At 37.4% G+C, this 27,151-nt stretch overlaps 1 protein-coding gene and 1 pseudogene across 9 annotated transcripts in view; both read right to left on the bottom strand.

Annotated features, from left to right (window-relative positions):
- TANC2 (tetratricopeptide repeat, ankyrin repeat and coiled-coil containing 2) overlaps nucleotides 1-27,151 on the bottom strand; it is a 558,975-nt gene that overhangs the window by 350,410 nt on the left and 181,414 nt on the right. For all 9 annotated transcript variants that reach the window (XM_044000435.1, XM_044000439.1, XM_044000440.1 and 6 more), the window contains one exon: nucleotides 22,075-22,146. In XM_044000435.1, the coding sequence (XP_043856370.1) occupies nucleotides 22,075-22,146 (72 nt within the window). The remainder of the gene's footprint in view (nucleotides 1-22,074; nucleotides 22,147-27,151) is intronic.
- On the bottom strand, nucleotides 933-1,026 carry LOC122727069 (annotated as a pseudogene).

Raw genomic sequence — 27,151 nt, 5'->3', positions numbered from 1 at the left:
CAGTGGACAAAGAACCTGCCCCGGACCCAGGAAGACCTGAGCCCAAATCCGGCCTCAGACACAAGACATTTACCAACCCCTCCCCTCCTCCCAGTTCCTCCCCCCCAAAAAAAGATAAACAAAAAATGTTTTACAAATATCATCCCTTCATAATCAATTTCCACCTATGCCCTCTGTTTAATTTATTCCTATCATCTGCCCTAATACTGAAAAATCTCTTATGATTTAGACATATCATCTTTCCATGTAGGAATGTAAACAGTTTAACGTTTTAGCATCTCTCATGATTGCTTTTTCCTGTTTACCTTTTTATGCTTCTCTAGGGTCTTGCATTTGAAAGTCAAATTTTCTATTCAGTTCAGGTCTTTTCATCATGAAAACATGAAAGTCCTCTTTTTCATTGAAGTCTCATTTTTTTCCCCTGAAAATAAATTAAGTTTTGCTGGGTAGGTGTTTTTGATTGTAATCCCAATGACTTTGTCCTCTGGAATATCATATTCCATGCCTTCCAATCCTTTAATGTATGTAGAAGCTGCTAGATCCTGTGCTATACTGACTGGGGCTCCACAGTATCAAATTGTTTCTTTCTGGCTGCTTGCATTACTTTCTCCTTGACCTGGGAGCTCTGGAATTTGGCTATAATATTCCTGGACGTTTTCATTTTGGGATCTCTTTCAGCAGGTGATTGGTAGATTCTTTCAATTTCTTTTTTATCTTCTGCTTCTAGAATATCAAGGCAATTTTCCCTGAGAATATCTTGGAAGATGATGTCTAATCTCTTATTTTCATCATGGTTTCCAGGTAGTCCAATAATTTACAAATTATCTCTCCTGGATCTATTTTCCAGGTCAGCAGTTTTTCCAAGAAGATATTTCACATTGCCCTCTATTTTTTTATTCGTTTGGATTTGCTTTATTGTATCTTGCTTTCTCATAAAATTACTAGCTTCCATTTGTTCAATCCTAATTCTTACTAATCTTCTCTGTATCATTCCAACTTTAGTATATGTGCTACCGAAGCGAGCACTCAATCCTAATTCTTAGGCAATTATTTTCTCCACAGAGCTTTTGTATCTTCTTTTCCATTTAGCTTTTCAAGCTGTTGACTTTTTTCTTATGACTTTCCTGAATCACTCTCATTGCTCTTTCCATTTTCTTCTTCTACCTCTCTTACTTTGTCTTCAAAGTCCTTTTTGGGCATCTCTGTGGTCTGAGTCCAATAAAAATTTTTCTTGGAAGCTTTGGATGTATGAGTCCTGACATTGCTATCCTCTTCTGAGGGTGCGCCTTGATCTTCCTTGTTGCTAAAGAAAGTTTCTATAGTTCTCAACTTTCTCTGCTTGCTCATTTTGCACATCTTTTACTTGACTTTTAACTCCTTCTTACAGTGGGGCCCTACTTCCAAGCTACACTGTCCCAAGCTTCAGAGTGTCCCCAGGTGGTATGATTTAAGGAAGGGCAGGTTTTTTTTACTCACCTGGCCTGGCCTCTTCTCTGGTTGGTAGAAAACCTCAAGCCAACTTGCTAATTAACCAGGCAGCAAAACTTTGTGTGCTGTGGTTGTTAGTGCCAATAAGCCTGTGCCCCTCCCCCCACCTGGGCCTCTGCCACTCAAGATTTCTTCCTGGTTCCCTGCCGTGGTAGGGCTATCGAATTCCTCCTTAGGTCCTGCAGACACTCTTGTATTTTCCCCCCATGTCAGCTGTTCAGCCCTCTCACCTGACCATAAGCTTAGTTTCAGAAGACACCAATGCTGCAGCTGATTTGGAGGTTTGGGGGTAAGTTTCTCTGGCAGTCTGCCAGGGGCTGGATCTGTGTTGGCATGATCATGTGGTTGGACTCTACTCTCAGCCCAGCACTGGGACCTCCTCCTGTCGAGCTTCTAAGGTGTCTTTGGCTGGAAAATAATTTCAATTTGTCTTTTTGTGGGTTCTGCTGCTCTAGGAGTTGTCTTATGGCTGTGTTTGGAGCTTTTTGGAGTAATTGTATCAGGAACTCTGAGCTTTTAATGCCTTTCCTCTCCCTATTATTTTATTATAGCACGAAAGTATTCCATCACAGTCATATGCCATAACTTGTACAGCCATTCACCAACTGATGGGCATCCCTTAAGTTTCTAATTCTTTGCCACCACAGAAAGAGTAGATATAAATATTTTTTATATATGGATCCTTTCCCTTTTTCTTTGATCTCTTTGGAATACAGACCAAGTGGCAGTATTATTGGGTCAAAGAGTATGCATAGTTTTACAGCCCCGTGGGCATAGTTCCAGATTGTGCTTTACAATGGCTGGATCAATTCACAGCTCCATCAACAGTGTAGTAGAGGGGCAGCTAGGTGGCGCAGTGGATAAAGCACCGGCCCTGGAGTCAGGAGTACCTGAGTTCAAATCTGGCCTCAGACATTTATCACTTACTAGCCATGTGACCCTGGGCAAGTCACTTAACCCCAATTGCCTCACTAAAACAAAACAAAACAAACAAAACAAAAACCCAACCAAACAAAAAAACCCAGTGTATTGGTATACCTATTTTTCTATATTCCTTCTAGCATGTCCTTTTCTTTTTCTTTCATCTTAGTCAATTTGATGGTTGTGAGGTGGTACCTCAGAATTGTTTTCATTTGCATTTCTCTAATTATTAGGTATTTAGAACATTTATTTATGACTATTGATAGCTTTGATTTCTTCTTCTGAAAACTACCTGTTCATATCCTTTGACTAGTTCATCAATTGGGGAATGGTTCTTCTTTTTATAAATTTGGCTCAGTTTCTATATATGTAAGAAATGAGATCTATAGCTGAGAAATTTACTGTAAAAAATACCCTAGGTCCTTCAGCTTTCTTTCTAATTTTGGTTACACTGGTTTTATTTATGCAAAACCCTTTTTAATTTAATACAATCAAAATTATCAATTTTACCTCCTTTGATCCTCTCTGTCTTATTTGGTCATGAAGTCTTCCCTTATCCATACCTCTGACAGGTAATATTTTCCCATGCTCCCCTAATTTGCCTATGACATCATTCTTTTATATCTAAATCATGTACTTGTTTTGAGTTTATCTTGGCATATGTGTAAGATGTTGGTCTATGGCTAATTTATTTCTTTATTATTTTTTTTAAGTAAGAATTTTTTTTTTTTTTAGGAAATTGGGGTTAAGTGACTTGCCCAAGATCACACAGCTAGTAAGTTTTCAAGTGTCTGAGGCCGGATTTGAACTCGGGTCCTCCTGAATCCAGGGCCGGCGCTTTATCCACTGCGCCACTTAGCTGCCCTGGTCTATGGATAATTTCTGCCAGACTGCTTTCCAGTTTTCCCAGAAGTTTTTGTCAAATAGCTGGCACCAACAGCTAGCATCTTTGGGTTTATCAAATACTAGGTTACTGTGCTCAATTACTTTTATCTATTTTGTAGCTAATCTATTCATCTGTTCAACCACTATTTCTTATCCACTACCAGATTGTTCTGATGATTACTGCTTTGTAATACAATTTGAGATCTGGTACTGTTAGGTCCTCTTCTTTCACCTTTTAAAAATTGATTCTGTTGATATTCTTCAGTTACATTAGACAGATTCAACAAATATAATCTCTTGTTGGCATTTACTAATGCTTGATGAAGTGATGTCTGCTTGTTCCAAAAGTATTTCTGTATGTTATTAATCTGCTTTTCTTGGATTATAACGATCAGTTCTCTTCATCTTTTATTGTATTCAAGTGTTCAACTGTAAATATCTCTTTGAATAACATGCCCTCCATAAATATTGCAAATATCATGCATATTTGTTAGATATTTTCCAACTCTACAATGGTACATTTTAGAATTGAGAAAGCACATGAAGGTTCTTATTACATAGGTGTTCACTATTTTAAATATATTCTTCTCACTCAACTTTGATTTCAGGATGCCAACAAGCTCAATATACACAGACACAGCTTTCTGTGTCTTTCAAGACAAGGTGTCTTGACTAGAGGAGATGAAATTATTTGCAAATATCTTCTTTACTTATTGGTTCAGCTTCATCTCCATATTTAAATTTAATGTCTTTAGGCTTTATCTTTTATAATCACAGAATTTTACATTTATTGAGTCTAAATTAAATTTGGATATTGTTAGGGAAAGATTCCATAGATTATGGATATATTTTTGGAATAGGGCTCCATCCCTCAAGTCTTTTCCCACTTCCATCCATCCTCTACTCAGATGTCTCACCATTGCTCATTAAATTCCACTGGTCCACAGTTACCTCCATGATCAAATACAAAGTCTTCTTTCTGACATTTAAGGCTCTTTACAACCTTCCCTGTTCCTAGTTTTCCATTATTTTTACACTTTTCTCCTTTCCATATACTCCACAATCCAACAATACTAGCCATGTGGCTGTTCTTTAAATAATCAATCTCCCAGTGCCTTGTCTTGGCACCTGCTATGCCCCATCCTAGGAATGCCCTCCCACTCATGTGCCTTACTCATGTAAGCTTCTTGATTGTAGGGCCTGTTTTTGTGGTTTTGAATTTTTTTGTAACCTTAACACTTAGCACAGTGCCTGGCATATCATAAGCACTTAATAAATGCTTGTGGATTGATTAAGACAGCTGTCTAATGTAGGTTTTGGAGTTTTTTTGTTTTAAGTGAAGACATATAGCTTGATACCATACATGTATATTTAATATTTAATAAGATATTTTTGGCTTGGCTCCTCTAAGTTGTAAGCCAAATATTTAAATTTAGGAGAGATGATAACAGATGTTAGACTAGGGAGAACATAATAAAATTAAACTGTCTTCCTGAAAAAAAAAAGTCACATTTTACATTAATTTTCCTTGACATAACTTTGTTGGTGGCTAAGAGAACAATTTTCAATGAGTATATCAAGTAGCTTACTGTTCCCTGTATACTTGGGTCTATTTTACATATGTGCAATAAATGAATAAACCATGAGTGTGGAAATGAGAGTAAAGACTTTGTGATAATAAAGGAAGTATAAAGGTTATAGTGCTTTAGTGTGACTTGTTCAATAATTATTGAATCAATAATAAGTTGCTCCTTACACTACTGGGACTTGATTGCATATGCATTTTATTCTTCAGATGTTTTTTCTTTCATGTGTTTATGCATTTTTGTAAGATAAAGTTTGTGAATCCTTTGTACAACAAACAAAAATATGTAACTGAACTATGTTTTGAAGAAAAGTTGGTGTTTTTATCTTTTAGTAAGTGATACCTTCCATTAAGAAAGGTGTGATCAGGCTTAGTCTGAGAAAGCAAATGAAGATAATTTTCATACAACTGTTAAATGTTTAAGCCAAAATTATGGATCTTAACTGGCACCATAGTCTTCTAGTTTTGCAGAGAATCTAGTGTTTTATTCATCTGTACTGACATAACTGTTTTGTTTACGATGTTAATGATGTATGAACTGTTTCTTGTTTGATCTCATTTGCATTTTTCTTCTGTAAGACTTCTTATGACCATATGGAAGATTAGAAATTTTCCACATTCTCTTTCTTTGGGTGTTTCTCTCCCAATTTCTCCACTTCTCAAGCATCTGTTAAAAACTTTTTGATTAACCATTTTTTTCTTTGTGCTGCTTTGACTCTTACTTTCAATTGCTCATTAAGAGAAATTAGATTTTTCAATACACTTTTGTTTTCCAAAATCTGTTTTGCTTGGTTTTTTAAATTGCAATAATTGGAAAATAGAGTGTTCTATGTATGATACATACTGACATCTATACAATGCTATTAATCTACAAAGCTTTTTCGAAGTTCTTCAATAGTTCTCTGAAGTTACTTCTTCCATAGTGATGTCTGACATCTATTGTTCTAGTTATGCTTTGATGGTGCCACCTTTCCGCTAAATGTTCTTACCGCTGCAGTTGTTGCCACATATACTGGTGTGTGAGGGTTTTTAAGTGCTTTTAGACAATTTTTTTAAATTTTTGGTGAGGCAATTGGGGTTAAGTGACTTGCCCAGGGTCACACAGCTAGTAAGTGTCAAGTGTCTGAGGCCAGATCTGAACTCAGGTCCTCCTGAATCCAGGGCCAGTGCTTCATCCACTGTGCCACCTAGCTGCCCCTAGACATTTTTTTTAAAGTAAAATACTGTATTTGTTCATGATGGTCAAGGCTAATACCAGCTTAATTGAATGATTCTTGTTTGGAATAGTTGTTCTGCTAGTTGAAAGCATTCTGTCAAACTACCAACAATGAAATTTTAGCCTAAGTATGTCAATTCCCTCTCAATCTTATTTGAGGCATTGACTTTTTTTTAAATGGGGCAATGAGGGTTAAGTGACTTGCCCAAGGTCACGCAGCTAGTGTCAAGTGTCTAAGGCTGGATTTGACTTTTTTTTAAAACATACTTTTTGTTAAACAGAAGCTTTGGAGCTTGTATTAAGTAAAATGTCCAATAATGTCAGATTCTTCAACTTTTCCCTCATCAGATTTTACTTTTTTCATTTCTTATTTTGTCTAACCTATACTTGGAAATTGAAGTTATTTGTCATAGTTACCCTGCATTGCTTAGCAATTGTTACGTGAGTTAGAATTGGGGGTACCTAGTATGAAGTCATTACCTATAATTGGCAAGACAAATTTCCAATTTTGTCACAATAAAGTACTAATACATAATTATTCCTATCTTTAGTTAATTTCATGTATACTAATGGTTTGTCCCCCTTTTGTGATCAGTACCATCTATACTTATAAAATTTCTAGCAGATGAAGTATTGGAATTTCTGATTTACTTTGCTGTACCTTACTCTATTATGGTACCAGAATGCCACTACTTCTACTGGAATACTCAACAGGTTTAAGGATGGTAATTCTGCAATGCTTTGCATGCCCATCAATTTATGATGCTTAGGAATAGTTGTATCATATCAAACATGTTCTAACCGAATCAGTGGTTTCACCAGAATCCAATTTGCCAATATTTCAGGGTTTCTACCAGGTATTCTCATTGGTTATAACTGTCTCAAGGTACACAGAGTGTGTGTTCAGAGAGTGCCTGGGCTGTCTTGAGTCAGTCTCTTAGTGAGAACTAGGGCCCAGTAAGACGTAAAGAACTGTTTTTCAAATAGGTTGTAGTTCAGCATGGATCCAGATAGAGCTCAGATCTAAAACCTTTTGGGCAAGCACATTCTAGTCATTTCCCAATCTCAATGACTCCAATCCATATCAGCACCATAGATTTATTGTCAAGTATGGAATATATTGTTGGCAGTATTCAAAGAACCCAATTAGTGGCTGTATTTCCTTCTTTTTCGTGGTGGTGTGGAAGGGTATCAGGGAAAGGACTGTCCTTGACTTTAGTGGGAATATCTCATTGGGATTTCCCTCACTAGGACCCCTGAAATTTGTGGAAAGGGGGCCTTTGATTTTTGTCATGGTTAGTTGCCCAGTTATTTGGGCATAATTGATCAATTAACATATCAAGAAAAGTGGTCATTGCTTCCTTGTTAGGACCCATCAACATGATATATATGATTGCCCTCACATTAGAAAGAAGCTCAAGTTTTCCCAGCTTCTACCCCATCAAATAGTAGCAAACTGCAGAGCTGTTAAGATACCTCCATGGGAGGGCTGGAAAAGTATATTACATTACTTAACAGGTTAAAAAAAAACAAAACGGGTCTTGGTCTTCTACCAAAAGTCTTCCATATATACTCTGTAATCTACCAACCAGAGGAACAGCATCCTGAATTAAGGCTCTGTGGCACCACTTACTATAATTTTGGGAGAAGTGGCCAACTCTGTGTGGTTTTGATCTGGATTCCCCTGTTTCTATGTTAAGCTCTACCTCCCAGGGTTCAGCCATGTTGGATTTTGGAGAATGCTTTATCTTCATTGCCTTCTCTGCCATCTTGAGACACAGTGTTAGCAACCACAAAACTCAAAGGCCCAGTTCAAAAGGCTATCTTGGCCAAAAGTCTCATTTTATTTTTGTGTGTGAATCTTCTTGTTTTCCACGTTTCTCGTATTTTTTGCAATCTACTTCCTAATCTGCTTCCTTGTCTACCAGCTGCTTCTAGACTGCCTAAAAATGCTGTGTGTTGTTTGGCCTTCATTTTCAATGAGGACTAATGGCACCAGGGGTGATGTCTTGACTCATGCATGAACTGGATTTAAGTGAGGCAGAGTTGCACAAAGTTGTCAGCCTCACTCTTCCAGAGTCATCGAAGTCCAGTGGCAAGGCAAAAGTCAAGATGACTGGTGATTGATCTGGATTCAGAGGATGACCTTGGTGTCTTAGATGTCTGACCAAGCTCCAAGCATTCCACAGTGCCTACTTCAGTTGCCTTCATGGCTGTTGGAACAAACTGTTTTCATCTGCTCATTCCTTTGGGGGAAGACTTCATGTGCATGGGGTAGAAACTTTCCTAAATCACCAACAGGTTTGAGGCCTGTCAGTTACCCTAAGAATGCCCTTAAGAAGACTTGCAAAAAGAAAAAAAAGAATTGCTCAGATTTATATAGTTAATAAGTGCCTGAGCCTGGATTTGAACTCAAGTTTTCCAGGGTGGATAGGTGGCAGAGTGCCAGGCCCGAAGTCAGAAAGACTCAGTTTCATGAGTTCAAATCTGGCTTCACACATTAGCTGAGTGACCCTGGGCAAGTCACTTAATCTTCAGTTTCCTCATACATAAAATGGGCTGGAGAAGGAAATGGCAAACCAGTCCAGTATCTTTGCCACGAAAACCCCAAATGGGATTACAAAGAGTCAGACACAACTGACACAACTCAACAATGAATTTCCTGGCTTCTTCCTATTTCCTTGTTGAGTCAAATGCATTTTTGTACTTAACTGTGTCTTTGTGTCTGTGTGTCTCTCTCTGTATGTTTATTCTGCCTTCTTTTAACTAGTTCAGATGAAAATGGGGTACAAGTGTCAGATACTCCTCCCATCTCCTTATTTGGACAAATGTCTACTTATGCACCCTGATTATGTGAGATAATTTTACTCAACTTTCCTTTCTTTTCTGTCTTAGTATATTCTTTCCCTCTTTTTCCATTCTTAAGATCATCAAGACATAAGAGAACCACTCCTGGGCTTTGTCTAATTGGATTCTTTCTTTGATCTCTGCTGATGATGTTTACTACACATGCATTATTTCCTCATATTTGAATAAAGCAATTTATACTTGTTAAGGCTTTTATCATTTTTCATTCACATTTACCTTTTTAATGTTTCTCTTTACTCCTATATTTAACCTTGTCAATGTCTTTCCTATCCTCAGAAAATTTTTACTTGATCCATCTACTCTTCTAACTATGGCTCAATATCTCTTCTCCCTTTTGTGTCTAAACTCCTGGATAAGGAAATCTACAATCAGTGTCTCATTTTCTTTCCCCTCATTGTTCTTCTTAACACACTGAAGTCTGTCTTCTGACATCATCATTCAACTGAAACTGCTTTCTCCAATTTTACCAATGATCTTAAAAAAATAAGTTAAATAAGCAAAAATCCATTTTCTCTTGCTCCCATCTCATATCTCTCATGCCCCACCCCAAATTGAGAACAAGGAAAAAATAAAACACCTGTTACAAGCAAAACAAAATTCTGCTTTCACCATGTCCATATAGACATATGTATGTATGTATGTATGTGTAATAATATAACATACACATATCTATATATGTGCATGCATGCATACACACATACAATAAAAACCTTCACTCTGTTTTATTGACCTTTATCAGGAATTGGGTAGTAAGTTTCCTCATTTATCCATTAGAATCATGGTTGATTGTTACCTAATTCTTTCAAAGATGTTTGTCTTTATCATTTTTTCACTGTATAAATTATTCTCGTAGTTCTATTAATTTCATGTCTTCCTAAATGTCTTTGAAACCATCTCCTTCATCATTTTTTTACAGTACAATAGTATTACAACACATTTATACACTAAAACTTGTTCAGACATTTCTATTTTGTGGGTATCCCCTCAGATTCCCATTCTTTGCCACCTCAAGAACAGTTATAATTATTTTTATACATCCTTATTGTTGGTTTTGCTTAGGACTAATCCCTTTCTCTAATACCTCCCTCTCCCTTCACTTCTTTACCTTCTTTTTTCCCTGTTGAGTGAAATGTATTTCTGTATCCAGTTGTGTATGTATTGAATTCAGATGTTCCTGATTCCTAGCCCAGTCCTCTATCCACTGAGCAACTTAGCTACTATTAAAACACAAAAAAATTCATATTTATGCTGAATCTACTAAAATTAATATATCTTACTCCTCATTACATGAAACCTAGGTAACAAGCAGGTCTAACATGAGAACCCTGGAATTATCAAACAGATTATGCTTGAGATTAGTATGTGCTCTGTAAAAAAGGGGGAAATGTAGAAATATTATGCTATCACAATAAGGCATTTCTAGTATTAAGGCCTCAGTGGTATTATAGATATTAAGAATTAATATTACAAGTGTTCTGGTCTGAAGTGTCCCTTTCCCCTTGGATCAAAGATCTTATCTGTCTTCCTTGAGAACACAATCAATTTCATAGAGGGATTCTGAATCCCTAAAACGACTTTATGTTTTTTTATGGTGTCCAAGCTGAGCAATGGCTTCTTGTTTAATCCAATTTAATCCAAGAGATATTTCTTTGTATACTTTTGACCAAATTGAAAGGGAAATTCTTAGAAAGAGTGGTTCAAGACAGAGTAATTCCCTGAAAAAAATGTTTTTGGCGAGAATAAATCAATACCAACATCACTATTACTCTGATTAAGTAAATCAAAAAAACACTAAACTGTTTTACTTTGCTGCAAAACCTTCTTTTATGTTTCATGATTACTACAAAATTTAGAGGGAAACTGCTTATGTTAGAAAGAATTTCAATTAGTAGGGGAAACTGCCCATTTGGACCTCACTCCGAGCAAAAAAGGTTGTATTTCTCTGATAAGATTGGGTAGAACAGAGTACTGAGTCTTTCTTTCACCTTGAAATTTAACATTTTTCTCCCGTTCTTTTCTTAGGAAAAAGAGAGTTTCCTACGATCAGCCTACCATAACTTCATTCCACTATTAACTAGACATTTTTCACTATTAACTAGACATTCAATATCTTATGTTCTGGGGTATACTGTTCAAGAGTTTAGGGAAGCAGAAAGCGCTGATGAACGTTTAATGCAGATTAAAAACATGCTTTTTTCCTTTCTTTTTTTGGTCTGTGTTTTCTTTTGCAACATGGATAATATGGACTTGTGTTTTGAAGGGGTTGAAGAGAAGGAGAGAATTTGGAACTCAAAGTTTTAAAAAAGAATGTTAAAACAATTTCATATATATGATCAAGTTGAAGGGGTTAAATAAATGATGACCAAGTATTTATATCCTAATAGGGGGAAAGAAGACCATTCCTTCAAAAAAACCCATTGTCTTCAAAAGTTAAAGAGGGAGTGAAGATTGACAAAGGCTGGGATATGTAGATTTTTTTTACTACTCCTAAAAAGATTTGTGTAACAAAACTTCATTATTTCTTATATAGCCCTCTTTCTTTTTTATCGTTTATCCTGAAATACTTGTAGTTGTCAATAACGTTTTTGTTCATATTTCTGCCTGCTAAGTTCAAAAATAAAAATAATTTTTAAAAAGGCAAAGAAATGTATTTGGTTTAAAATGTTATTCTTTATCTTCCAATGAAAAGGAGTCCTGTGATCTCTGAAGAAAACCTCAGAAATTGGTTGATCTTACAAAGGATGCTTTGATTGTTACTGAAACCCTCTAGATTTGTAATGCATCCATGCCAATCATCTACAAAGGACTTTTGATAAGTTTTTTGAATCTGACTCCCTTTCCCCAATTACCACCAACATTACCACCAAGCTACTGTCTGGTACAAACAAACACTCATAGTCATGTTGGCTTTGGACAATGAGGCAAATGAACTAGGGAGCAGAAGACCAACATTTGTTCCCATTTCTGCGACTTACCAATTACGTGATTTCAAGCAAAAATCACTTTACCTATAGTCCCATGGTTTCTTTAGCTGTTAAAATGAAGATGATAATATTGGTTCAGCCTTCCTCACAGAATTGTTGAAAGGATCATTTATTGCACAGTACAATAAAAGCAAACACTGGCTCTGGAGGCAGAAGACCTGGTTCACATTCTGCCTCTGGTGCTTATCGTTTGTGTGAACTCAGGCAAGGCATTTCATCTCCCATGGCTTCAGATACTTCTGCAAAATGAGGGGGACTGAACTACATAGATGGTCTTCCTACAAAAAAAAAAAAATCCTTCCTTAAGGTCCCTTCCTACTAGAAAATCAAAAGATGGTAAGATATAATTTATGTGAAAATGTTTTGTACATTTAAAAGCATAACATTTTTATCATTATAATAAAGACTTATGGGGCAGCTAGGTGGCACAGTGGATAGAGCACCGGCCCTGGAGTCAGGAATACCTGAGTTCAAATCCGGCCTCAGACACTTAACACTTTACTAGCTGTGTGACCCTAGGCAAGTCACTTAACCCCAATTGCCTCACTAAAAAAATTTTTTTAAATAATAATAATAAAGACTTGAAGTGGCATAGCTTGCTTAGAAATCAGGAGAATTTGGACACAAGTTTTTCCTTTGGCACATTGTGGCTTTGTAATCTGGCTGGATAATAAATCACCACCTCTGAGTTTCCCCCAGGCAACCTTTTCTTTTCTTTTTTCTTTTGTGTGTGTGAGGCATTTGGGGTTAAGTGACTTGCCTAGGGTCACAGAGCTAGTAAGTGTTAAGTGTCCAAGGCCTGATTTGAACTCAGGTCCTCCTGACCCCAGAGCTGGTGCTCTATCCACTGCACCACCTAGCTTGCCCCCCCCCTCCCCGGCAACTTTTTAAACTAGTTTGTGGAAAGGGTACAGATCTACACTAGTAGAGAAGGTATGGTTCATTATTACTTCTCTAATCTGAAAAAAATCACAGGCCTATTTTCCCTCTCCCTTCCCCACAGGGGAAAAAATTATTATACATATATGTGCTTAAAGTTGTATTCTAGTGCCTCATCATCCTGCAAAAATGACCCTGGTTCTTGAAGGTTGTGCCAGTAGAGAGCAAGCTCTGTAAAGCTCTATTATATAGGAAAGACAGAGACAGATCTGGAAACAGACTGTGTGCCTGTAGTAGTCCAAGTTAATTTGAGATGCCTTTTTTTTTAACTTTTTTTTTTTTTACCATTTCCTGCTTCCACTCTAGCCCTCACAGCCATCATCTGGGGGATACTGTGGTAAAGGGGCCAGTCATCTATACCAAATGCCAACCAACTGGCACATACAGCAGGCAACCTGAAGCATAAGACAGAGGGCAGCATGCACTAGGCAAGTCAAAGTACCACCACCATTTTGGCCACCATCTCCCTTAAGATCCTGATAGAGAGCTTAGGTCCTTGAGAACAAGAGTTTTGGGAAGAGCAGTGTGCTTCAAATCACCAGATACACATTTAGCCTACCCCCAGAGCCATAACTGAGGGGAGAAATCACTGTGCAGAGGGGGACTTTCCTTCCTCATTACCACCAGCAACAACTGCTGATCAATTACCACCAACAAGTAGAGAGATAGAAGCCTGGGAATGGCAATACCGCGCCTCCCCCCCCCCCTCCCCAACACTCTTCTTGCATCTAGCCCTGTCCTCACAGCCATATCCTAGGGAGGAAAAAAACAAAAACAAAACCTTGTGTGAAAAAGGGCTAGCCAGCCCCAACCAACTGCCAAGCAACTGCTACACACAGGAAAGGCAAACTAACATAGCAGAAAAAGCATGGTACCCTGAGGGAGAGACAGAAAACAACATGTGCCAGGCAAGTCAACCCAACCACCTTGACCATCATCTACCATCTCCCCTCTGATTCTGAAGGGGATAGCCCAGGACCCTGAACCCAAGACCCTTTAGAATAGAGACATTAAATAATTAAAGAAAAGGCACTAAGATCTGCTTTGCTGATCTACCTACCCTAAGGACCACAAGGACCTCTTCATTTGACTTGCAGCTTCTATATGTGTTATCTCCCCCTCATTAGAATATGAGCACCTTGAGTATAAGAACTGTCTCAATTTTCTATTTGTATCCCAAGCAGTTAGCAACTACTGGTACATAGTAATCTCTTTAATAACACTTCATTCATTCAGTGATTCATGAACTTTAGCAACTAAAAATGAAAATTTCCATAAACAAAGCAAAACACAAAATGAGGATTTATATGAAACCATGAATCTTCATTTTTAAATACTTGCTTTAAAATATATACATATATGTGTGTAAATGTGTGTGTGTGTGTGTGTGTGTGTATATATATAATAAAATAAATTCCATATTACTTTCAAAACTCTCATGCTAGTCTGCACTTCCTTTTGAAATTCTTGCTATATTCTCCTGTGCAGTTTAAAAAAATGTTTCATTGGCCCTCTTTTCTCTTCTTGGCACCAGTACTTCTAACTGTCCCTCCTCTCTGCCCCTCCTCCCATTAAAAACCAAGTGCTTTTGGGTGAGAGGGCATCAGACCTGCTTGATCCCATTCTGGTTCACATAGGTTCTTGCACTGATCTCTACCTCCTGAGGTCAGATTCCCATTCTAGATTTTCAGGATCTTCTATGGCATTTCATCCTCATGGCAGTTTTAGGGCTCTGAAGCCACTGGATTGCTCCTCTTAGTGGCTTCCAGGGACTTGGCAGAGAGCTTTTGGCCATCTTTGGACTTTCTTAGGGAAGCTCTTCTCTTGCCACCACCTAAGACAGAGACTCGAAGTTACACATGTTTCTAGCCAATCACTGGTCATGCTGGGAGGCTCTAGCCCTATTTGACTGCACTGGCCTTGCTAGAACTCCTTTCTCTACTGCCCTAAGACATTGGCTCACTTTTTTGTACAGTTCTTGGAGGGGAGAAGTCAATGAATTTAGTTTACTGTTGGATTTCTAAATCATTATTCAGTCTGGTATGATTTTTGGTTTTTTGCTAGACAGCTGTGGGAATGGGAAGTCTGAAAATTGCTATCTTGGTGGGGGAAGTCTCAAGAAGCATATTTTTAGAGAACTAGTTGATCATCAGACTTGGAAGCATGGAAGAGCGGAAGGTGTGCTGACTTTGGATCAGGAGGATGAAAGGTCAAATCCTTCTTTTGATGCTTGTGACTTTGGACAAGACCATCACTGTTCTGGGCCTCAGGCTCCTCATCTTTACAAAATGAGGGCTGGAGTAGTAGATGGGCTCTGAAGTTGACCTCAACACTAACTCTTTGATCCTAAATACTTGTTTTGAAGGAACTTGTTAAGGCATAGAATAGCTGTTGTGACAGTGACAAAATGAGAGATCTTTTAAGAATTTCCTAAAGCGATGAATTTGTATAGTGATTATTTTAATGTCTTATCCTTGTACCTCATAATGTCTGCATGAAAACATACTCTCTTCTCAAATTTGGTCATTGTCAATAGTCATGAAACATTTCCTTCTCTTTTAAAATATATTAAATTATCAAAGTCACTTCTTTAGATTAATACTCCAAATTCTTAAGATCAAGGTCAACATTTTTTTAATGTTACTCACCAAGTTTTTTATTATTGTGCCCCTATGTTCATTTCTGCCATAAATTCTGTGATTCTTATTGCACAAGTTTAAACAGCACAATGCTTTTTGTGGAGAACAAATGTCAAGTTCAAGTAAAACTGACCATTCTGCACTTATCTAAGGAACTATGGTAAGGATCACATAACACTTGGCAGCTTCTACTGTAAACAAGAGATCTTGGAATACACCAATACAAAAGGCAAAAGAGAGGCTCATGATGAATAACTTGCCCTGAGAACCTGAGTACCAACCTACAGGACCCAGGGTCACACAGCTAGTAAGTGTCAAGTGTCTGAGGCTGGATTTGAACTCAGGTACTCCTGAATCCAGGGCCGGTGCTTTACCACTGCACCATCTAGCTGCCCCCCCTTACTATTCTATTTTAATTCTTTATAGTAAAATATTCCTACATAATACTGAAGCTTTATATAATAAAAGCTAGCCGTTGTATAGTACTTTAAGGTGTGCAAAGCATTTTACAAATAATATCTAATTTTATCCTCAAAACAACCCTGGGAGATAGCTACTATTATCACCCTCATTTTACAGATGAGGAAAACTTGAGCAACAGAAAGATAGAGGCTATTTCTGACTCCAAGTCCAACACTCTATCCACTGCAAAATTATCCTTAAAAGCCACACTACATTTTGAAATGTGAAAATCTTGTTTTGCTGAAGTTGACAAGATTCCAATTTGTGACATTTGCCATGTGTACCTGAGTTGAATTTTTTTACTATTTCAGTCACATTTAAATTAAGTTAAGGGTTATTTGGAAGACTGTCTAGTAGTTAGAGTTTTATCCTCAAATCTCTAGTCATTAGATTTTAAATGTCAGAAGATAAAAGGTTCAGATGTTATGAGTTTGATCTCAATTTCCTAGAATATCATTTTCTTTTAACTATGTATGAACTAACTGGAAACGTATTATTAAATGATCAAAAATTTTTTTGCAAAGCATGTTAAATACCTCATTTTTAGTCACAAGAATATATCAAATTACAGTAAGTGATCAGCTACTGAAATTACTAGTTATAGAAGACATAGTGGAGCTCAATCATGTTCTCTCCAGTAACCATCCCTTAACTAATCTGAACTCTAAAACAGCTTGAAACATATAGCTTCCAGCAAATTGTTTCTTTTAGAAAAAGAGGAGAAAGTTCAAAGGAATATGTAATTTTTGTCTCAATATTGTTTCAATAATATCTTGTTATACTTTATTATTATTAGAGTTGCTGAGTCTTGCGTTGGTTTCATAGCTTTTATGCCTGACTTCGGCTTCTTTTTTATGTCTTATATTCTTTCTTGTGAGTAAATAGATATAACTAATAATTCCAAATAGATTAGAAAATAAATGACTTCTGGCATCCTTTTACTTTCATGATATAAACATTCTGGTGGCTTCAGATTAAAATATGGTAATGATTAAGTGACATATTTCAGGAAAACAGTATTATCTGATGACATTCAGGCTTTGCATTTTTTAATGTAAAAGAAAATTTAAACTGGGAGAAATTTTGTTGATGTAAAAATATATTTTAAAAAATTCAGTATTCTCCTTATATTTCTAAAGGTTCTTTTAAAATGACCAAGTCCAGAGGTAGAGAGATATTCTAGATGATTCAACAAGCCTAACTTCTGTAACATTTGACTTGAGTAGAAAAAATTAAGCAATTACTCTAAGCCTAAAAATATAACTTAGGGCAAAAGTTGTTTTTTTTAAAAAGTTTTATAGAAATGAAATAATATAGTTTTCTATTTAAATAAAATACCCCTCTCAAAGAGACTGAAACAATGGGGAAAACCTCAAATATCTGCAATATATGCATAATACAAATCAAATAGTAGTAACATTTGTTAGCTTTTCAAATTAAGAAACAACCATTCAGAAGAAATAAGTTGGAATCTTGGCTCTACTTTCCACCTATGGGGCCATGGGCAATTTATTTTAATTCAATTCAATTCAATAAAGACTGTTTAAGTGTTTACTTATATCAGGGCAATGTGATAGGTGCGACATACAAAAACTAAAATGCAAACACATGCTCTCAATGAACTTACATTCTTTTTTATATATTTAGAATTTTATTTTCCCAAATTACATGTAAAATACAAATTTTTACATCAATTTTTTAAAAACTTTGTGTTACAAATTCTCTTCCTTCCTCCATTCCCACTTCCACCCCTCCCCCCAAAACTCAAGCAATTCAATATAAGCTATATATGAGCAGTCATGCAAAACATTTTCACCTTTGCCAGGTTGTGAAAGAAAACAGACAAAAACAAAACTTCAGATAAAGGAACTAACACAAAAATTATGCTTCAATCTGTATTTAGATACCATCAGTCCTATCTCTGTAGATGTGTAGAAATATTTTAACTGACTGGGGCTAATTTGGGGGGACTAATATGACTGGAGGACTAATTTGGGGACTTTTGACTAACTGTATATCTGACTGCTATTAACTTAGTATGGGCCGTTTAAAAAGTTCCCCACACTGCTCCCAAATTGATAAGCAAAGGATTAAGAAGCCTCTTAACTAAATAATCAAAGCAGAGTTTATTTATGAGATACTATTTAAACATAAAAATACAGGGAAATAAAATGTACAATCTGACTGCGTTGCAGTGTCTCTTTCCACCTGTTGCCCCTGGAACTTTTTTAATACAATAAGGGCCCTAGCTGCCTCTTGCCTTAGGGTATGTTCCACTTTCACTACTCAGCTCCTTTCACTAACTTCACCTGTACCCTGTGCTGACCGCTTCTGTGCTCTTGGCTGCCTCCTGTTCTGTCTGTCTGCTCCATCAGTCTGCTCTCTGCCGCCTTTGCTGCCCTTCTAATCTTGTCAGCCTCCTCTCTGTTCTTCTAATCTTGTCAGTCCCCCTTTCTCAATCTTGTCCTCCGGCCTTCCTCTTGCTGTCTAACTCCCAGGTCTATACATATCTTACTTCTCTCCATTCAAATCTCGGGGCTTTTTGAGCCCCCATACACACCAAGCTAATCCGCCAGCCAGGGCTTTGGCTGGGGGGTGGGGGGTGTGCGCTCGAGCCTCCCATGCGTACCACACCCAGGGCTCCAGGGGCCTGTGCCCCTGCTGTGCACCTAGGACCTCGGCATTTTCTATGCCAGAGCCTGGCCTGAACAAGCCTGGGATCTCTTGGATAGATCCTCTCAGGGTGGAGGGAGCTGGGGATCCCTTCCCCCCAACTGTCTGGCATCTTCTACAGCCCATGGAGCTTTTTGGCTCAGCTGAAGCAGAAGGGGAGGGGCACCAGCCCCTCCCACACAGAAGAGACCCTAAGCACTAAAGGCTTTCTAATCTCAGCCCAAAGGCAGGGTCCCCAAATCAAAATAAATTTCCAAAGATGCATTGCATTTTTCATAACACCTTAAGAGTTGTCTAGGATCACTGCATTGCTGAAAATAACTAAGTCATTCACAGCAGATCATCTCACAATATTGTTGTTATTTTGTATATAGTACATTTCACTTTGTATCAGCTCATGCTGGTCCTTCCAGGTCTTTCTGATTGCATCCTGTTCATCACTTTTTTAAAAATAGTAAATTACATTTATATAGTACCTTAAAGAGAGATTTCCTTACAATGAACCCATGAGGTTGATTATTGTAACAATAGTAATAGATAACATTTACCTGACAAAGAATTTTCTTCACAAGAGCCTAGCAAAGCAAGTACTACACATTTTGTCATCCTCCTCATCATTATCAACCAATCCTCATCAATTCCTCATCAATCATCAACAGCAACATCATCTTCTTACATTACTCTTGCCTCTGCTTCAAAATTCTTTTGGTTACTATTGTTAACTGTTTCTATTTTCTATCTTCTTTTACCCCATCACTCCTCAAAAGTGTTTTGCTTCTGACTGCTCTCTCCCTGACCCTACCCTCCCTCCTTATCTCCTTCCCCTTCTACTTTCCTGCAGGGTATAATAGATACCCGATTGAGTGTGTATGCTATTCCCTCCTTGAGCCAATTCTGATGAGTGTGAGGCTCATTCACTGCTCCACTCCTCCCCCATCAATATCTCCACTCCATAAGCCCATTCCTGCTTCTTTCATGTGAGATTTCACTCCATTCTACCTCTCCCCTTCCCCCTCCCCCAGTGCAATCCTCTCCCCCCTCAATTTTACCCTAAAGATGTCATCATGGGGCAGCTAGGTGACAAAGTAGACAAAGCACCCACCCTGGACCCAGGAAGACCCAAGCCCAAATCTGGTTTCAGACACAAAACGCTCACCAACTCAGCAACCCTAGGCATGCCACCCAACCCTGACTGCCATACACAAAAAAAATATTAATTGGTCTCAAGCCATAGGTGGTAAGATTTAAGGTGAGGCTCTTTCTCAGCTCACCTGCCCTTTGTTCTGGTCTTTAAGTAACCACAGGCTCCTTGCTCTTTAATCCAGGAACAAATCTGGTTAACTTGGTTGCAAGCATGGGCCTGCCTGTGCCCCTCCTCCACCTGGCACTGCCACTCAAGACTGTGTCCTGTATAGGAGCCCTGGGCAAAACATCAGAGTTCTACCTCAGTGCCAGCAGAGACCCCTATAATTTCCCCCTGTCCCCCAACTGCTCAACCCTCCCACCAGACTGTGGTCTGAATTACCTAAAGCTGCAGCCAATTCCGAGGCTCTGGAAGTCTTTATCTGGTGCAGGGCTAAAGCCATGGGACTAGGTTCCACTCCCAACCCCGGCACAGCAGACACCTCCTGATGAACTTCTAAGCCATCTTTGGCTGAAAATATTTGTGGGTTCTGCTGCTCTAGGAATTATCTTATGGCTTTATTCAGAGTTTATTGGAGTGATTCTGTCAGGAACTCTGAGTGCTTACTATCTTTCCTCTACCATCTTGGCTTCACCCTCTAAGGTACCCAAGGAATTCACATTCTACTTATACAATATGTATGCAGGGAAATATGAGGCAAGGTTACTTGAGGAGGGAGAGAACACCAGCAGCTGAGTCAAGGCATTTAATCTCTCTGTATGGTCAGCTGCAAAATCAAAGGGTTTAACTAGAAGCTCTCTGATGTTCCTTGCAATTCTAAATCTTATGAACCCATAATTATCTTTTTATTCTACAACCATCAAATTTATAAAAAGTAGTTGGAGCCAAAATCTGTCAAGAATACTGTATGACAACAAAAAGGGCCAAAGAGGAATTGGGAAAGAACATGGAACCAAAGATGAAAGGGGGTAAGAATAGGAATCAGAGATAATATGCTAAGATCTACATTTTTGTGTGCCTCATTAATGGAGCCAAGTAGTATGAGCTTGAAACAGCAGAATAGGAGTCAAGAGAATTGCCTTCCACTATTAGCTTTGCAAGAATAAGATTCTCTAGGGCCAGATTTTTTTTAAGGAAAAAAAAACAAAAACCTATGGATTTCAATAATTGGAAATGATCTCTATAAAGTACTTTGAAGTGTTACATGAAAAGAACTGAGCACAGGAGGTGGTCAAGGAATTGGAGAAAGAAATGGTTTAGGAGAGTTATGTGCATTCTATCAGTAAATGAAAAATTAATATTGTGTTTCAACAATCCAGGAACTTATTTTTGTGCAGTGCCACAGGGATACACATATACAACCAACAGGTTTTCTAACTTCTTTCAATGTTATTCTAAAGTCTAAGCATGATTATAAGAATGGACTACCAAAAATCAAAACTATCTCCAATCATTGCTGACATGCAACGTCCATCAGTTTTAGTTCTCAATTCTCATCCCTTTACAAAATCCCAAAGATTTTAACCATTCAGAATGGTTTTAATCACTACCATTTCCCTAGGTACCACTGGAACACATGCAAAGAAGAGAGAGAATTTGCTTCCAAACCACTGTCACTTAAAAAAACTATTGGGAAAAAAAACTATTGAGAAGTCTTGTTAACAACAGATTCAGGAAAGGAAAAAAAAAGAAAGTAAGATGACTATTGATAATTGCAAAAGACCCCAAAATTAAACAGCAAAAATATACAACAATTATTTTTGCCATGTCCTAAAGTCTTAGAAACTGCTGTGAAGAAACCAAACAGCATGATGATCTTAGAAAATAACTGGCAGTATTATTTTAAAAATTTAACTTCAACAACATTCCAGAAGTCTTTTTTCAGACATGCAACCATATGAGAACATGCACTATTCATTACATTTTTTTAAAAAGCTAGTAAGATTTTTGATGAAATGTTCCAAAGCTTGCCACCATAATACCATTTTTTGTAGTGCCTTTTTCTGTCATTTATATTTCCTTACACTTAAAAAAATGATACAAATAAATCAGATTTCTAAGTATGAAGCATTGAGACTATGCCATTAAAACTCAAATTGATCAAGTGACTTGAAGCCCTTATGGTTTAAACCCACCACTTTGGCAGAACAAAAACATAAATGACTGTGTGTGTGTGTGTGTGTGTGTGAGAGAGAGAGAGAGAGAGAGAGAGAGAGAGAGAGAGAGAGAGAGAGATTGAGAATTCAGGGACAAATTAAACAAGAAGTTACCTTGCCCAGAGCGGCTTTGACGAGAGTCTACACTTGATTGTCTCTGATCTGGTGGCTCCTCGCTCCCTCCATCTGCATGAGAACCAAAGTAGCATAAGTAAATCCATATGTAAGAAATATGTCATCAATGCAGCTTCTTTTTGGTACCATTTGTATCTTATAGCAATGTCAAACAAAAAGTCAATGGTGATGTGAATTTACAGAGGAAAATGAAAGACTCAGAAGCCTAAATACCTATCATTTGCTTTCACTTTATACCACTGTCAGTCACTGGAAAGTTTGGGATCTATTCTATTTAAAGACATATAAATGAATTATTGCTGCACGTTTATAAAATTCTGTGGATAATCTCTGGGACCTTCCTCTCCCCTTCCCCTCCCCCATTCTGTAATAAAATCACATCTGTCCCATTAGAGGAAAGTTTAATTAGTCTTTGAGTTTTTAATGATAATACTGAATACACATAAAGTACAATGAATGCATGTAAAGCAAGTCCATATATGCCAAAAATAGATTATGGTTCAATAACAAGATCCTGCATTTTGAGTAAGCAAAGGAGGAAAAGCTTGTTTCTTCATGTATTCAAGAAAATCTAAAGCAATAAGTAAAATTCCACCACACTGATGATAATAAGAGTATTTCACATTTATAAACCCTAGGTTTAGGTGACATAATAGACCTTACATTATAGGTGATGTTAATTACCGTTTAAAATCATGTGTCAGTATATTAAGAAGGTGAGATTTGACCTTTGTAACAGTGAAAGTTTCACTATACTTTAATGTGGGGAAGAAGGAATAGCACAGAAAATATAAAGAAGCTAGAGATTTGGGTTGTAGTTATAGGTCTGTCACTAAGATATATAACGTCTGATTTGGAGTAAGGCACTTTATCTCTCCCACCTCTATAAAATGAAGGAGTTAGACTAGATAATCTTGAAGGTTATATAATCATAGAAAGTGAAAGCTTAAAACTCAGGTCATTTATTGTAGTCACCTCCTTTTACAAAGAATTTGAAAGTCAAAGAGTTGAGGTGATTTGCTCACAATCAACGAAGGTAATAAGTGACTGAGGCAGAATTAGAACGCTGTCCTTTCTGCCTAAAAATCCAGAGCTCTTTTTACTATACTATGAGCTCTAAAATTTAGATTGGAATTATTTAGTTAGTTCTATTTATCTCTCAAGTTTAGCTTTCCCTCCATAGGTAGGACAAAACACCTAAATATTCCTAATTCTGCCAGAAAACTACTAAGGGGACACATGGTAAAATATATAAGATTCATATACATTATTTTAAATATGTTTAATATGCAGGATTTTAATTCTCAGTGACTGGGTCAAAGGTTTTTTGTTTTTTAATTAATGTAATGTTAACATTGTGTCAGAAAAGACCAGATCTTTCCTTTCATTTGATAGTTATAAAAATTTATATTGAATAATGAACGTCTTTGTGAAACTTGTTTATCAAGTCAGTGCTACAAAGATGACAAACAACCTTTTGGCTCTTAGCCCAGATTACTGAATAATCTTTTCATTCTAAAGTTAGAAATGAGTATCTGGGGTCAGAACATGAGAATACAGTTCAGCACAATAACTAAATTTACACATATTTCCCTTTAATGAGATTTTATTGTGCAAAAGTTCAAAAAGAGAGAAACTAGGAAGTCATAAGCTAAAACTAAAGCATATCCTAAAACTTCAGAAAACTTACTTTTCAGCAGAGATGGAAAGGACAGAAAAAGAACTTTTGTATAAGGGAAAATATATACCTCAACTCTTAAATTATATAAGCTATTCTAATTGTTGTGGATGAACTAATGTTCATTAATGCCTTAAAAGAGTAGGAGAAAAATCTTGCTTTGGTAAAAACTACTAAAAATGTGTATATAAAAAACCACAACTTTCTAATGAGATTGAGCAGTTTTTGGAAGGAAAATGAACTGTGGCATAAACATAAAGACCCAGATGACATTATGTATGGTATAGGATAATGTTCCATGAATATGTAAAAATTTTTATAGCTTAAAGAGGTAGATAAAGAATCTTTTCAATTAAAAACTGGGAAAACATGTATATGAAGAAACATTTCAAAGATATGAAATCAGATGGAAGAATATTGAATCTGAAGGGCATTAAGCTTCTTTAGCTTTTTGCATAATATTTTAGGACTAGAGGGCAATTGAGAAATCATATAAATATTTAAAGACTGAGGTATGATTTTAAAAGGACTATTGATTACATAGAGGAAATTTGCTGACTTGGTTAAATTCTGATGGTAGCACTTGAAGGTTTGCAAGTACTTTACATATGTTATCAGTATTTGATCCTTTCAACAACTCTATGAAGTAGGTGCTATAGTTATCCCCATTTTAAAGAATAGGAAATTGAAGCTGAAATAGGTTGAGTGATAGTAAGTGTCTAAGGTAGAATTTTAACTCTCTTCTTCCTTATTCCAAGTCCAGCACTCTATCTACTCCACCACCTAGCTACCCACACTTTCATAGTAAAAGCTGAGTTACTGAAAGTCAGGAGATTCTAATTTGAGCCACTGAAAGGTGGGAAAATGTTGGGGTTTTTTCTCCCAAAAAAGAGAAGTACTAGGCACTTAGGAGATAGGTGAAGGGGTTAACGTTGAACATTAAACAATGACATGTAGGAAACAAATAAACAGCAGGTGGTCAGAAAAACAGTTTGATAGAACTGTCTAAAGAGACCAAGAGCAAGGCCTAGGTTTTGCTGCTTAGTTCCTGACTGGCTGAATGAAGACTGAGTTTCAATTTTTGACCTTCAGCATCACCTAAAGGTTGTCTGAGAAGGAAAAGCAGAAAAAGGCAAAAAAGAAAGTACTGCTGCTGATTTGGTAGACAAGATAAATAAGAGGCACCTTTCCCACAATGTCAACTTGAGTTTATTTGTTTTTCTGTGAGCTCTTTTCTGATTGGATAAGGCTTCATCCAAGTTAGTAATTAACTGACTAGGTTGGTCTATATAATCCAGAGAAAGCCTACCAGATGAATTTTGCAATTCTCAGGCTTAAAGGGAACTGTTTGTTAAGATTAAAGGGAAAGACTTTACAAACATCCACTTAGGAATTAATATAAATTGAAAGAACTTCTAAATGCCACATTCAAGTATAAGAGAAGAAAATTTGTCTAGCTAGAGAAAGGCAATGACCAACAGACAAGCAGTCAGCAGAGAAATAGTTTTAATGTGGTATAGATCATGGCTTAAACTTTTCCCACTTGCACCCCTTTACAACTGAGAAATTTTTATGCAACTCCAGGTACAAAGGTATATAAAAAAGGGATACATAACTTTTTACGGTTACCAAATTTTTCACAACCCCTACATTCAGTTAAGGGACTCCCATATGGGGTCATGACCCACAGTTTAAGAAGCTTTAGTAAAGATGTTTCTGAATGAATATCAAAACCTACAATTCAAAGCTATGTTATCCAAAACACGCATTTCGCTCCCTCCCTCAGGAACTTCCTTAACAGAGTCCTTTAATTGTGTGTCCAGTCTTCCTGGATATTAAGTATTTCAGGGAGTGTGTCCTGGGTTTATGTGAAGATTTTGATGTATTTGTTGTTTATGCATTTTCCTTACTATATGATTATTTGCTAAATTATTTATTTTGCCTTAAAGTAAATGGTTACCTTTAAAATCAGAGTATCATTATTATGAATGGTTGTTTCTATGAACATAAATGCATTCATTATTGGGAGCTCAAAAGCTAGTGGTAAGTAGGAGGATGTATGTTTCCTTTCAACAGGGTTACCCTTAGCACCCTGAGAGAATATATAGTGTAATGTGCTGGTGGACTTTTCTCTGGGAATCTAGACTTGCCAGTGCAAAAGGAGGTTTGAGTGAGTCAGACAATTCTGAAAGTTAGTAGGTGATTATAAGCCCCTTGCAAGGGATGACACTGTTCAGATGTCCTACACCCCCTTAGCCCAGCATATATTTTACATTTGGGTTGGGAGAGGCATTAACCCTGTTACAGGATGACGATATTTGTAAGAACTGATACCCAAGGGAAAAGAACAAATCAGAACAATAAAAATACTATATAAATGTAAATGAAAATAACACTAAAATGCAAATGATTCAGGTTAAATGCAATTACCAATATTGTTTCTAAAGTAAAGATGATTAAATATACTCACTATTTCTCCATTAAGAAGTCATGGACAAAAGATGGCAGAGGAAAGGCAGTGAGCTCCCGAACTCATGACATGATCGCTCCAAAAAACATAAGGTCATAGGAAAATGCCCGGAGCAGCAAAACTCACAGAAGAATGTGCTGAAATCATCTTCTAACCAAGAATGGCTTGGAAGGTCAGAAGGAGGGAGCTGCTGTGGTGATAGAGGAGTTGAGCCCAACCCCACAGTCACCCTGACACAGATCCAGTCTCAGGAAGTCCTCACCAGAGAAGGAGACCCCCAGAGCCTCTGAATCAGCTGAAGCACCAGTGTCATCTGGAACTAAGCTCACAGTCTGATGAGTGGGCTGAGCCCTTGGCAGGGGGGAGACTACAGGGGTCTATGCTGGTGCTAAGGCAGAACTTGGATTTTACACCCCTGCTGAGAACCAGGAGGTAGGCTCAAGTAGCGGTGGCCCAGGTGGGGAAGGGGCACAGGCTTGTCGGAGCTAACAACCACAACACACAAAGCTGGTTGATTGGCAGGTTGGTCTGGGGTCATCTAGGACCAGGGAACAGGCCAGACAAGTGAAGAACCTGATTCTCCTTAAATCATACCACCTGGGACTTCTTAAGCTTAGGATACTGTAGCCTGGAAACAGTGCTCCACTTTAAGGAGCTAAAAGTCAAGTAAAAGAAAGGCAAGATGAGCAGACAGAGAAAGGTGAGGACCATAGAAAGTTTCTTCAGTAACAAGGAAGACCAAGGGGCACCCTCAGAGGAAGATGTCAACATCAGGGCCCCTATATCTAAAGCTTCCAAGAAAAAATACGAATTGGTCTCAGGCCATAGAGGTGCTCAAAAAGGACTTTGAAGATAAAATTAGAGAGGTAGAGTAAAAAATGGAAAGAGAAATAAGGGTGATGCAGGAA

Source organism: Dromiciops gliroides, chromosome 4 (assembly GCF_019393635.1).
Source record: "Dromiciops gliroides isolate mDroGli1 chromosome 4, mDroGli1.pri, whole genome shotgun sequence".
Lineage (NCBI taxonomy): Eukaryota > Metazoa > Chordata > Mammalia > Microbiotheria > Microbiotheriidae > Dromiciops > Dromiciops gliroides.
Note: the sequence above shows the minus strand (reverse complement) of the source record. Positions and strands in the feature narration are given on the sequence as shown.